Source organism: Podarcis vaucheri, assembly GCF_965113315.1.
Source record: "Podarcis vaucheri genome assembly, chromosome: 16".
Taxonomy (NCBI): Eukaryota; Metazoa; Chordata; class Lepidosauria; order Squamata; family Lacertidae; genus Podarcis; species Podarcis vaucheri.
The window spans coordinates 1,869,825-1,883,523 of record NC_138754.1 but is presented as its reverse complement, the minus strand read 5'-3'; the positions used below and the strand labels follow the sequence as shown (position 1 = coordinate 1,883,523).

The following is a 13,699-nucleotide window of genomic DNA, read 5'->3' as shown; positions in this document are numbered from 1 at the left end:
ATGTGAGGACCATTTGCCAGGATTTCTGAACTCCACTATGTGTTGCTCCAGTCCAAGGAAGCTCTATGGCTTTAGAACCTTTCCACATGAACGTTGGCAGAATTGGGTATTTCTGCACTCCTTTGTAGCAATGGGACACTTCTATTTTGAAATCCCACATCGTGGACCAGACACCTAATTTTCTTTGTTTCTCTCCTACTCTTCCCTCTACCCCATTGTTGTTTTTGGTGGAGTTGAGTGATTCATTGTTCTTTTTTTTAAAAAAAAAAAGATACAGGAGTGATTATTATGATGCTGCAAAAGCTTTAATAGTAAATAGGGAAATCAAAAGGCTACATGTTCCAACAGTAATTTATACAACAAGAACAAGAACAGTGATCAAGCAGAAGGAGAAATAAATTGATGTGCTGTGCTTTGATCCTCTGGCTCTAGCGAGTGCAAGCAAGTTGTAGAAACATATTCTAGCAGGGGTGGCAGATCAAGGACTAGCTAGAACCCCTGTCCCCAGGATTCCACCAATTTGGGTGGTGGCAGCAAACACAAACATGTTTTAAAGGAGACTGAACACTGTCCCTCTGTGTGCCCCATGTTTGTGTGTCCTGTGTATGTCTGTATCCTGTGTGTGTCAACGAATGTGTCTATGTGTAAGCAGGGGTGTTGCCACAAACACCGCTGGCATGCAGACCCCCATCCTGAGTTGGGGTTGGACAAGGGTGAATGCAGCCCCCACACTGAAAGAAGGAGCAAGGTTATCCACCCCTGTGTTATAGGATGAAACAGCAGAGAGCAAGAGACAGATACCTGGGCTTGGTTCTCACAGGTGAAGAACACCTTGAACCTCAGCCAGAATTCCAGGTATGTACAACATCTGAAACGCTATGGATTGTCCTTTGTATTGAGAGTTCCTGGTTGTTCAGACCATCATGGCTCAGCTTGGGTTTAGCAGGGGTACTTGCAGATGCTTTGTCTACGTCTTGGTCCACAGATGCTCCCAAGGCGTCCATAGCCCCCTCCGAAACCTGATCCGTAACCTCCGTAACCTCCATAACCTCCAGAAGCACATGGTGAGTAGCCTCCGACTGCCAAGGGCTCACAGCTGGCAGACAGGATGGGTCCAGGGATGGTCAGAACGACCTGAGGTGGTTGGATCACCACTTCAGATGGTGGGATTTGGTTGACACACGAGGGGTGGACTCCAGATAGCACCCCGAGGCTGCTGGCTGAGACTGCGCCACCACCTCCAAGGCTTCCATAGCCAATGCCCCCATATCCAGAGCCGATACCACACCGTCCAAGACCAATGACAGGTTTTGAGGCGCAAGACGGGATGGCGCAGGATGGGCCACAAGATGGGATGCAGCAAGACATGTTTTGGCACGGGAGGTGAATCTGAAAGGACATGTTGAGAAAGGCCCATATTAAGCAGATGCCCATTTGGGGAATGAAGACATAATTTAGAGTAAGTCTATATATGGCAAACATGGATATTTACTCATTTAAATTATTATCAGTAGATGTCAAAGAGAAAAACAACTACCAGACTTTTAGAAGACATCTGAAGGCAGCCCTGTTTAGGGAAGTTTTTAATGTTTGATGTATCACAGTATTTTAATATTCTTTTGGAAGCTGCCCAGAGTGGCTGGGGAAACCCAGCCAGATGGGCGGGGTATAAATAATAAATTATTATTATTAAAGTATTATTATTATTATTATATTATAAAACTGAGTTACTCTCCTTCCTGCTACCCAAGGTGGTATGAAGATGGATTGTATGGTTCTGGGATTCTTGAACTGACGGATCTCTGGTCAGTGATTTGAGTTGAAAGAAAAGCTGTTTGGAGGTGGGGGCTCAGTTATAAGAACATGAGAAGAGCTTGCTGGATCAGGCCAATGACCCAACAAGTCCAGCATCCTGCCCTCACTTTTTCCACTCAAATGCCTCTGTAGGAAACCAGCAGGGAGCAGCCCTCTCCTCTCTCCTGGTTTCTAGCAGCTGGCATCTAGAAGCTTTGCTGCTTCCAACATTGAAGGCAGATCATAGCTATCATGGCTTGTAATCATCAAAAAGCCGTAAAAGAGGATTTGTCTAATCCTATTTTAAGGTTATCTAGGTCAGTGGTCACCATTGCCTCTTCTCGGAGTGAGTTCCATAGTTTAACTATGGGCTCCTTCAACAAGTACTTTCTTGTACTGAATTGAAATTGTAATCCTTACATTTTTTTGCAGGTAGAGATTTTTGCATAGAAGCTAAAGCTTCTTGAAAGATCTGCATTGGCTCCCAGTACGTTTCTGAGCACAATTCAAAGTGTTGGTGCTGACCTTTAAAGCCCTAAATGGCCTCGGTCCGGTATACCTGAAGGAGCGTCTCCACCCCCATCGTTCTGCCTGGACACTGAGGTCCAGATCTGAGGGCCTTCTGGCAGTTCCCTCATTGCGAGAAGTGAGGTTACAGGGAACCAGGCAGAGGGCCTTCTCAGTGGTGGCGCCTGCCCTGTGGAACGCCCTCCCACCAGATGTCAAGGAAATAAACAACGATCTATCTTTTAGAAGACATCTGAAGGCAGCCCTGTTTAGGGAAGCTTTTAATGTTTAACAGACCACTGTATTTTAATATTTTGTTGGAAGCCACCCAGGGTGGCTGGGGAGACCTAGCCAGATGGGCAGGATATAAATAATAAATTATTATTATTATTATTATTATTACTAAAGCCTCCAAGACCTCAAATCTAACTTGAAATACTCACAAGTGTCTATGGGAAGGAGATGTTTAAATGTGTACACGACAAGAAGAATAAGAAGTTCTGATAAACCTGTAACCCTCGAAGCTGCAGTGTTTTTGACAGCTGCTTGTTTTCTCTCTCTAGGAAATGCCACTGGTTAATTCCTTATCTAGAAATATGCTCATGGAATGCAGAGTACAAGCTATGCTTGTCTGAAATCTGCCTAGGGCGGAGTGCTGTGGGAGCGCTCTTGGGTGGTCTAGATCCTTAGCAATATTGCTTTGAAATAAAGTGGTACTGGCAGATTTTTATCCCTAAATTGAGGGATTGTTTCCTTCAACAGCTAGTTTCTGCATGCACACACCTTTCCCCAAGGACAACATTAACCATCCCTTGTTCCTCATCAAATAATTGATTTGAGGGCTCTATCCTCATCAGGGTATTTGGTTTTGTCCAACACCAACTCTGTTTCTGCTTGAAATTGGTTTTATTTTTGCCTCTGTCACCAAATTTGGTGGTCCTTGGGGAAGAGGAGGCAAAATGCTTGAGGCTGATGATGGATCAAGTCACCCCTGATTTTTTGTGTGTATGTGTGGTAATTGTTTTCCACCCCCTAAACAAAGCTCCCAGTATGAACTGCAATAGTCCGTATCCAACAAAACTCTACTCAGAGCAGAGCCATTGAAATTACTGCATCTAAGTTAGTCGTGTTGATTAATTTCTTTTCTTTAGCTCTCCGTACTCCTAATATGGTCATTAATTTCAGTCAGACTACTCTGAGTGGAATTACCATTGGCAACAACCCAGTAGATCTAATGTACAATGAAATAGACAAGAATGGGGGGGGGGGCGGGCGGCGGCAAATGCATTCATTAAAATAAACCGCAACAACAAGATCACCTTCCACATATATGTCACAAGGCAATGCTCGCAATATAATAAATAAGCTAAAAACAGTTTAAAACGGCACAGTAAATAACAACAAGTATATAAGAAAAGCAGTAAATTTGGGTAAAGAATAAAATGAGAATTCCCTGGATACTTAGTTCCAGGTTTACTCACTATTTGGTGAGAAAGCCCCAGTAGAGATTTAAAATCAGAAAACATGCAGCAAAGTAAAGCGTGGAAATAAAGGCTGTTAGACCTTTAAAATATCCCCTTCTAAGTTCTTTCCAAAAAATTTCACTTCCCTTAATATAGAAAGAGACCACATGTTTTAAACTCTTTCAAAAGGTCAGAGCCGTGCTGCAAAAAAATTGCAGGCAGTGCAACTTAGTTTCAAAAATGGTAAGAGTTTCTAAATTATTTGTATAGAAACACAAAGATGACTTGCTAAAGGCACACCGTTTGAGCTGTGTGCCCAAAACAAAGAGACTTTCCTTCCAAGATGGGGGGGGGGGGTTTGACCTAGCTCAGCCTGGCAGGACAGCTTACTCTATGGCCTTAACCCCTTCATGCATTAATTAGAGTTGAGCATGTTGAGTATATGAGGCTGGGTTTGCCTCACAGAAAGACCCTTGCCTGAAATCCTGGCTAGCCACTGACAGTGCAGATGGTATCAAAATAGATGGTCTCACTCAGTATAAGGCAGCTTTCTATGTTCCTGACATTCGGAGGGCCGCAGGTTTCCCCAGCCCTCGATGGACTGCTTTGACCTTCAGATAACAGAACTCAATTCATAGACCAAAGAATGTATCACAGCCACTGATAGAAAGAATGTGAATGGACTTACCTGAGTCTTGAGAGTGCTGAAATGAAGAGAAGTGGTGGAGAGCTCAGGGATGCTGTTGAACATGTCATGTTGCCTTTTATATCCTTCCAGAGGAATTCTAATGGGTGTGATACATGATCTGTGCCTGAGGATTTAATTATTTCACAACTAGTCGTTTCCTGAAAATGTTATCTGCATGTTTAATCTTAAACCCCTATGCATTAAATAATGGTACGTTACAAATTATTATGCGGTGGGGATTTTTGTTTTTGCCACCTTTGCTCATTTTAGTTCCACCCTAACCTATTTCTTTCCCTCTATTATACCATGCTTATCTCTCTGTTTTTAAATGATCAAGGTTTGGATGTTCCCGTAAAAGTGCAGCAACCATCCTGGCCTTTGGCAAAAGGTTACAAGTCAAACTGGCTATGCGGCCCACATCTTCTGGGAACCAAAACCATTGTCCGCATCCTGGATTTGGAGTGTGCATAATTTTTTTGCACGACAGCACAAATGGGTTGTCTGTTATGTGAAACTCAAGACAAACATCTTTTCTGGGATTCCATAATGGAACTCTGATGAATCAGATCAAACGCCTAGTTTGTCCAACATCCTGTTTCTCACAGTGACCAACCAGATGTCCATGGGAAGCCCACAAGCAACAGTGTTCTCCCCAACTGTGAACCCCAGAAACTAGCATTCAGGGGCATATTGCCTCCAACCGTGGAGGTAGAATCTAGTCATCATGACCAGTAGCCTTAGCTTCCATGGGTTTGTCGAATCCCTTTTAAAGCAATCCAGGTTGGTGGCCATCGCTGCCTCATGTGGAACCAAATTCCTTATGAGCTGTGTTTCTTGTGTTTTCTCTGTATCTTCCAACTTTCATCTTCGTTAGATGGCCCTGCTGGATTCTATCATTATGACTTCTGATCCCATTTACATCACGGACTTGTAGAGTTGGAAGGGTCATCTTGTCCAACCACCCGCAGTGCAGGAAGCTCAACCCCAAAGCATTCATGGCAGGTGTCCATCCAACCTCTGCTTAAAAACCTCCAAGGAAGGAGAGTCCACAACCTCCTGAGGGATACCATTGAATGACAGCTTAAAACATGGCAGGCGCAGACCCAGCAAGAATCCCACCTGTATCAAGGACTGGGCGGATGAGGAGGACTGGTGGAGACTGCCACCCCAAGAAGCTTCCAGACAAGGGGAAGAGGAAGGGAGTATGGATCCAGGATTGTGGTGGTCTGAGACAGGTCACACCTCAGAAGAAGAAAGGAGCTGGGAAATAATGTATGGTGAAGAACAGGAGAAGGAGTAGCAGGTGCACTAGCCCTGAACAGAGACAGGAGTCAGATGTGTTAGAAACAGTACAGCAGCCAAATCACATGCTGTCTCTGGACATTGTGCTAGACCCCACTCCCTACCCTAGAAAGACTCTCCTCCCTGGAAGAGAGGGGAGCGGTTGTGGGCGGGAGACCGAGCTCCGCCCCTGGTAGGGGGTATTAGCCCCCTCCCCTCCTACCTGGCTGGCGCCCATGCCCACCAGAGGTGGCCAACCAGGTGCCTCCGGGGGGCGTGTGTAGCAGCTTAATGCTGTGGTGCCAGCTCCGCCTCCTCCTCATTCGTCGTCGTCCCTCAGTGAGTCACCCACCCTCCACTCCCATTTAGCTCAGGGTATAGGTTTTTGGCCTTGCTATGGACCTTAGGTTAGTCGCCCTGGTTGGCTGGGGGGCCTGGTAGGAATTTTTCCATTTGGCATTAGGCTTTTTGGTTTTTTCGCCTACCTCGTAGCAATCGTCACAACTTTTGTGGTATTGGTGGGTAGGTTAGAAGAAGAAGAAGAAGAGTTTGGATTTGATATCCCGCCTTTCATTCCCTTTAAGGAGTCTCAAAGCGGCTAACATTCTCCTTTCCCTTCCTCCCCCACAACAAACACTCTGTGAGGTGAGTGGGGCTGAGAGACTTCACAGAAGTGTGACTGGCCCAAGGTCACCCAGCAGCTGCATGTGGAGGAGCGGAGACTCGAACCCGGTTCTCCAGATTACGAGACTACCGCTCTTAACCACTACACCACACTTAGGCATTGGATTCATGTGTTGTGCTGTGTCAAGGGCTAGGTGTGGCCATCGCCTATGCTATCTACTGTGGGTTATTCCGTTAAAGGAATCTGGCGGTCGTGTATTCCGTTCGATGCTTGCTTAGCGGGAGGCCATGGCACGACCCTCGGTGACATCAGGGGGTGAGCCTATAGTTGGATGAGCATCAACAGGCTCCACCTACTGTTGAATAAACCCACCACTTATAGTCATCCAATGCCTAAGCCAATACCTTTTCACTGCTGTAATCAATAAAGTTGTGGCCTTTTCTTGCCCATTAACCTTATATCACGTGTCCTTGTGTATTTATTTCACATAGCGGGGTCGGGCCCTCGATTCACAACCAGGCGTTTCCTGCATGTCACACAGCAGAAAGCCAAACAGAGACAGAGGGATTCCCTTCATGGCCACCATAGACAGCAGGAGGGGTCTGAGAGATAGGAAGTCCCTGCTGGGGATGGGGAGCAGGCATTCTGAGCAGCAGTTCAAGATTGAGGGAGCACATTCCATGGTCTCCATGTATTTCTGTTGATTTAAATAAAAGAACTGAAAGACATTCTCGGCGTCTCTGAATTCACTAGGCAGTTAGCCTAGTAAGCTGGTGACAGCTTCCTCAAACCAACCTATGAGTCTACCAACCAACCATTGACCTAGTTAACAGATTTCACAATAAAAGGTATACATCCATTAATGTACAAGAGAAGATGTAAGTTAGATTGAATATCTATATAGGAACAGAGGAATCGGTCTGAAACCAAATCAGATCATTGGCCCATGTAGCTCAATATTCTCTAGCAGTGTCTCTCCATCATTTCAGATAGTAGGCATTCCCAGTCCTATCTAGAGATACTGGGTATTGAACCTGAGACCTTCTGCATGCAAGACACATGCTCTACCACTGAGCTATGGCCCTCTCCTGGACCTACTATGCGTGTAACTAACATTGGATGCAATTCTAAGTCTACAGTACCATTTATAATTTACAAGATTTATATTCCACTTTTTTCCAGCATGGACCTCAAAGTGGCTTATGTAGAATCAGTAAGTTGGAGAGGTCCTTGTAGGCCATAGTCTTTAAACCTCTCCTGAATGCAGAAAGATCCTTAGCTAGAGCTGCACAGCCTCTGTTTGAAGAAATTCAACAAGGGCAAATCCAGCACTCCTCTAGATAGGCGATCCCATTATCAATCAGCACATATCAAGAAGGTGTTTTGTAATGTTCAAACTGAAATCTACCATTGGTGTCTTAAACCCACTGGGTTGCATGCAACTCTAGTTGACATGACTAACTTAGGTTCATGCATTTCAATGGTTTTATTCTCAGTAGTGATGTAATTAGAGATCTCATCTCACTTCGTTCAGTTTCTGTGAATTATTGAACTTATCCCACTTCACATTTCTTGAGAAATTCTGGTGGTCTTTTGTCCCGGTGCACTGAGATAATTGCTGTCAGAAGTACTACCCACCTATAAAGCAATCACTTGCCATGTAATTTAAAGTCCTTAAATTCAGTATATTCAGTGTGGTGGAATGGGTAGAGTGTTAGACTGGGAGACCAGGGATCAGATCCCTACTTAACCATGAAGCTCACTGGGTGTGAATTTGGGGCCAGTCTCTGCCTCTCAGCCCAAACTATCTTACAGGCTCATTGGGGGCATAAATGAGAAGGGGGGGGAGAACCATGAGTGCCTTGAGCACATTGGGGGGAAAGGTGGGGTATATATGCGATAGAAAGATAAGTGAGTTTCACATTTATGAGCAAACACACCCAGTAGTGATTTAAATGAGAAGGAAAGGAAATGTAATGAGGCAGCCACTGGCAATCTGAACGTCACTGGAATGTGTGTGTGTGTTTGTGTTGTTGTTGTTGTTTAGTCGCTTAGTTGTGTCCGCCTCTTCGTGACCCCCTGGACCAGAGCACACCAGGCCCTCCTGTCTTCCACTGCCTCCCGCAGTTTGGTCAAACCCATGTTGGCACCTTCGAGAACACTGTCCCACCATCTCGTCCTCCGTTGTCCCCTTCTCCTTGTGCCCTCCATCTTTCCCAACATCGGGGTCTTTTCCAGGGAGTCTTCTCTTCTCATGATGTGGCCAAAGTCTTGGAGCCTCAGCTTCACGATCTGTCCTTCCAGTGAGCACTCAGGGCTGATTTCCTTCAGAATGGAGAGGTTTGATCTTCTTGCAGTCCATGGGACTCTCCAGAGTCTCCTCCAGCACCAGAATTCAAAAGCATCAATTCTTTGGCGATCAGCCTTCTTTATAGTCCAGCTCTCACTTCCATACATCACTACTGGGAAAACCAGAGAGGATCCTTGTGTGTGCCCACAGGGGTGAGAACAGCCAAGTGATTCAGAGGGATAAAGGGAGCCTACCATAGCAGAATTGAGATTAGAATATTTGCATAATTTTCAGAGGAAAGTATGGTTGACTGCTCTGGAAACTCACAAATACTCTTTCAATGTTCGATCGCTTCATTGAGGGCATGAAACAACGAATCATGCAATAGTTCCTAAGCGATTTCATAAAGGGTGAACTTTGTATGCATCCCTAACTTGGAGTAGAACTTTGCTGAATGAAACTTAAAAAGGACCCCTGGCCATTAGGTCCAGTCATGGCCGACTCTGGGGTTGCGGCGCTCATTTCGCTTTCTTGGCCGAGGGAGCCGGCGTACAGCTTCCGGGTCACGTGGGCAGCATGACTAAGCCACTTCTGGTGAACCAGAGCAGTGCACGGAAACATCATTTACCTTCCCGCCGGAGCGGTACCTATTTATCTACTTGCACTTTGACGTGCTTTCGAACTGCTAGGTGGGCAGGAGCAGGGACCGAGCAACAGGAGCTCACCCCGCTGTGGGGATTCGAACCGCCAACCTTCGGATCGGCAAGCCCTAGGCTCTGTGGTTTAACCCACAGCGCCACCCGCGTCCCTGAATGAAACTTAGTTTGCTACAATCATCTGTCAGGGATTCTTAAGCTATGATTCCTGCAACGCATGGGGTTGAATTAGATGCTGACACGTTGGGTTCCTTCCAACTCTATCATTCTACGATTCTGACTCACAATCCAATCCGTTCTGTTAAGCTTGATTGCTAACAAATAGCAAGAGTGAATACCCCCCTGTTTCCTTTCCTGGATTGTTTCAGGTATCTTCTCCATTTGGGAACATAGGAAGCAGCCTTATATTGAGCCAGAACATTGCTCCATTCAGCTCAGCATTAACCAACACTGACTGGTAGTGGCTCCTCAGTCTTCCAGCCACACCTGAAGATACTAGAGATTTATCCTGGGCCCTTCTACATGCAAAGAAGCTTCACTCTGAGCTACGTCCCATCCTCATTGTGCACTTAACATGCTGCCAGGATTCTTCAGAGGAAGCCATGTGCAACTGGGGTTGTAGTCAGCTTAATTCTACTCAGAGATGACTCACTGACATTGATGGATTAGTTAGTGATGCCTCTTAATTTAAGAACATAAATGCTGGATGAGGCCAATGACCCATCTAGTCCAACATCCTGTTCTCACAGTGGCCACCCAAATGCCTCTGGGAAATTGTCGAGCAGAACCCAAGTACAAGAGCTACTCTCCCCACTGATGGCTTCAGACAACTGATATTCAGAAGCGTTCCTGCCTCCCACCCAATTTTAATGGGTCTGTTCTGGGTATCACTAATGCTGGATACAACCCATTAGATCTACCTGTGCCCTCCATGGCAGCAGAGAATGTCACAAGCCTTCAGGTCTTTGAAAGGTGCTGAAGGTTCTCAGCTGAACTTCCACCTAGGCCTTGACGAAACCATACTTATTCAGCAGTTGCATATATTAGTTTTAGGCCAGCGTAGACAACCTGTGGTCCTCTGGGTGTTGCAGGACCCAATATCTCCTCCTACATGACAATTGGCTATGCTGTCTGGGACTGGTGGGAGCTGGGGCCCTTAAACATCTGGGAGTCCACAAATTGCTCACCACTGCTATGTAGTAACAGATGTTGCGTGGTGAGTTCCCGCCTCCCACCAGAAGAAATAAAGACACGTGACACAGTATTTAAGGTTAATGGGCGAAATAAGGCCACAACTTTATTGTTACAGGTAAGAGCGGTATTGGCTTAGGCATTGGTCCTATCAGACTATCCGGCTTCAGCCTGCTTTCTTGAAGACTGGGAAGGATTAACACCAGCAGGGGGAGCCCTGCTGATGCACATCAACTAGGTACTCCCCCGGGGTCACTTCTCGTGGGTGTGCTTTAGGCCCTGGCCTCCATAGGCTTCAGACGAGGCCATGCCCCCCGGAATCCTTTACTGGACTACCCTTCGATGACCGGGGGGGTGATGGCGCTCCTCCCCCCCAAAAGATCTGCATAACAATACCCCTACTAATGCCTAACCGCCAAAACCAAGAGAGTTGTGACGATTTGCTACGAGGTAGGTGAAAAACCAAATGGCCAGTGCCATTTTGCCAAGTGGTAAAAATTCCTACCAGGCCCCTTAAACGGCGACCAACCAAGGTCCATAGCAAGGTCAAAAGGGGACTTAGAAGGGTGGGCGGGTGGGAAAACCTTACCAGCTGAGCGAACCCAAAGAGGGAGATCCTGGGGCTGCGCTTGCCTTAAATGGGGCAAACCACGCTCCCAGAGCCAGCCGATTGGCTTGCTCAGGGGATGACACAGCCCTGAGGATTCCCCTGTTCGTGCGGGGCTGGAGCCAGCCTCCGTGCGTGTGTTGGGGGGCGTGAGCCCGCAACACCACCTCCTCCGGATGTTGGAAGTGGCTTTCTGGTGTAGGGTAAAATTGGATACAGGTAAACCCTGGGTTTTGGAATACAGATCCATCCATTTACAGATAGGTAGCCGTGTTGGTCTGCCATAGTCAAAATAAAAAAATTCCTTCCAGTAGCACCTTAAAGACCAACTAAGTTAGTTCTTGGTATGAGCTCATACCAAGAACTAACTTAGTTGGTCTTTAAGGTGCTACTGGAAGGAATTTTTTTAGATCCATCCATGATAGCATTAGATGAGGTATTGAATACCTGCCGAAATGATCAACAGATCCCTTCAAATTTAAAATCCTCGGATTTCAAGGTCAAAATTGCTACATGCAAAATAAAAAATTGAATGTAGAGCTCAATATCGGATTCATTTCTCCTCATTCCTGCAAATTCTGAATCTTTATGAATATTCATTTCATCTGTCCTAGCATGTGATGTAGTGACTAGAGTGTTGGACCTAGGAGAGACCCAGGTTCAAATCCTCCCTCATTGGGTGATCTTGGGGCAGCCATTGCCTCTCAGCCTAACCTACTTCTCAGGGTTGTTGTGGGCACTGGATGAGGCCCTGAGCTTCTTGGAGGAAGGTGGCATAAAAATGCAATAAATAAATGAAGAGAGATCTAAATTAAAATCTTATTTTTGAATGTTTGGTAAATGCATCGAGTGCAAAACTCTGGTTTGAACACCAGCCTTGCTTCTGGCTCATGATGTATTTGCTGAATAGATAGTTTCACCCGTGTGCGTTTCCTGTTTACCACACGATTTAAACGATGGGAAAGGGGACAATAGAACATGAAATTAAAGGAAGTTTAAAATATGTGAACCTGATGAACAACTAATAGCAGAAAATTATTCAATTAGCACGGGGGGGAAATCAAGATGCAGATAGCAAAACAAGCCAAAAAGTAATTAAATCCTTGGGCAGAAATGTTGTCACCTATCATTAACCTGTCACAGAACTGTTATAAAAGCACTCCATCTCCTCCATTTCTTCAGCAACAGCTCACCACAAGACACTCGTTCCTTCTCTTCAGTCGACTAGGTAAGTCCATTTTTTTTGCTCACTCTCATTCCATCTTTAGCTTGGTGTGTTTGCGTTTATAGCAGAAATCCTCCTCCTCCTTCTTCTTCTTCTTCTTCTTCTTCTTCTTCTTCTTCTTCTTCTTCGGCAATCCCTCTTAGGTGAGTAAGATTGTCTTCCCTAAATACGGTTTTAACAATGAGTCCGTAAGTGACTGTGGATCCAATTCTGGATCCACACATCCTTCCACAGTGGGGCCATTGGTTTCTGGGAAACTTTGGCCCTCCAATTGTTGGCCGCACTAGCTGGGGCGGATGGGAGCTGGAACCCAACCACCTCTGGAGGTCCACAGGATTTATACCTCTGTAAGCACATTTAATTTGTGGTCCCTGATTGGTTTGGATGTATGTCTAGGACAGCAGTGAGGATCCTGTGGTCCTCCAGTTGTTCCTGGACATTTGTTCCCATGACATTTGGCCAGGCTGGCAGGGGTTGATGGGAGCGGGAGCACAGCAACACTTGGATGGCCACTGGCTGCCCAATCCTGGTGTCTCATTGCCAGCTAAACAGAAACCTTTGTGGGTCTTCTTCTATGCTGGTAATGCACTTTCCTTAGGATTCTTTACTTGCCTCCTATAATCCCTGGCATAATTCTTCTTGTTCGGTAAATGTGCGGCAGATACTGGCAGAGAGCGTTGGGTCATACTAATATTTTAATAAGAGAATTTCATTTATAAAAAAATAGAGTGGGAGAGAAAAAAGAATGAAGGGGGAAAGTGATTGAAAATGAAAAGATAAAATTCTGTTTATATCACCATACAGTTGTGTATATTCTTGTTATCCTAATACACATATAATTGTCAATAACCTAATATATTCTGTGTAAGCTTATTCCAAATATCATTGTATTTATCCAAAGAAAGTCTGAGTCTATAAGCTGTCCATTTATATGTTGTCAAATGTTACCATCTTCCCAAGCTATTGATTAAGGAGAAACATCTCTGTTCTTCTAGTTCATCAGTATCAGTCTCTTGACCACCGTTAGGTCACATAGAATCCATTTTTGCTGTCCTGTTGTCAATTTCCATACAATGGGTATATAGTTCAAGAGCATATTCACCTCTAAAAACCTTAAATTTTCCCATAGTGTCTTATTTGTATAGTCTAGCATGTTCTCCCAGAACTTAGTAAGTATGGGACACAGTAAAAGCATGCATTTCAAAAAAAGCATTGTCCATATTACATCTCCAACCAAGAGCTACATTAGATAGTCCTTTCTTATACAAGAGAAGGTTGGGTAGCAAAAGAGCATAGGGTGTAGACCCACAACGTTCAAATCAGGCCCAGTTCAAATTGTCCCAGCCCCCTGGACCATTCTCCATCAATTAAC

At 45.3% G+C, this 13,699-nt stretch overlaps 1 protein-coding gene across 1 annotated transcript; it reads right to left on the bottom strand.

Annotated features, from left to right (window-relative positions):
- Positions 1 to 283: 283 nt before the first annotated feature.
- Positions 284 to 4,564, bottom strand: LOC309520618 (uncharacterized protein). Its single transcript, XM_082202598.1, has 2 exons — positions 4,453 to 4,564; positions 284 to 1,389 (listed from the first exon to the last, which is right to left on the bottom strand). Exons 1-2 carry the CDS (start codon positions 4,513 to 4,515, stop codon positions 940 to 942), a joined length of 513 nt encoding a protein of 170 aa, XP_082058724.1. The 5' UTR covers positions 4,516 to 4,564; the 3' UTR covers positions 284 to 939.
- Positions 4,565 to 13,699: the final 9,135 nt, after the last annotated feature.

Excerpts from the sequence above, each read along its gene's own strand:
- LOC309520618 (XM_082202598.1), bottom strand. The coding sequence starts at position 4,515 with ATGTTCAACAGCATCCCTGAGCTCTCCACCACTTCTCTTCATTTCAGC. Across the intron at positions 1,390-4,452 it reads TCAGCACTCTCAAGACTCAG|ATTCACCTCCCGTGCCAAAA; the intron begins GTAAGTCCATTC and ends ATGTCCTTTCAG.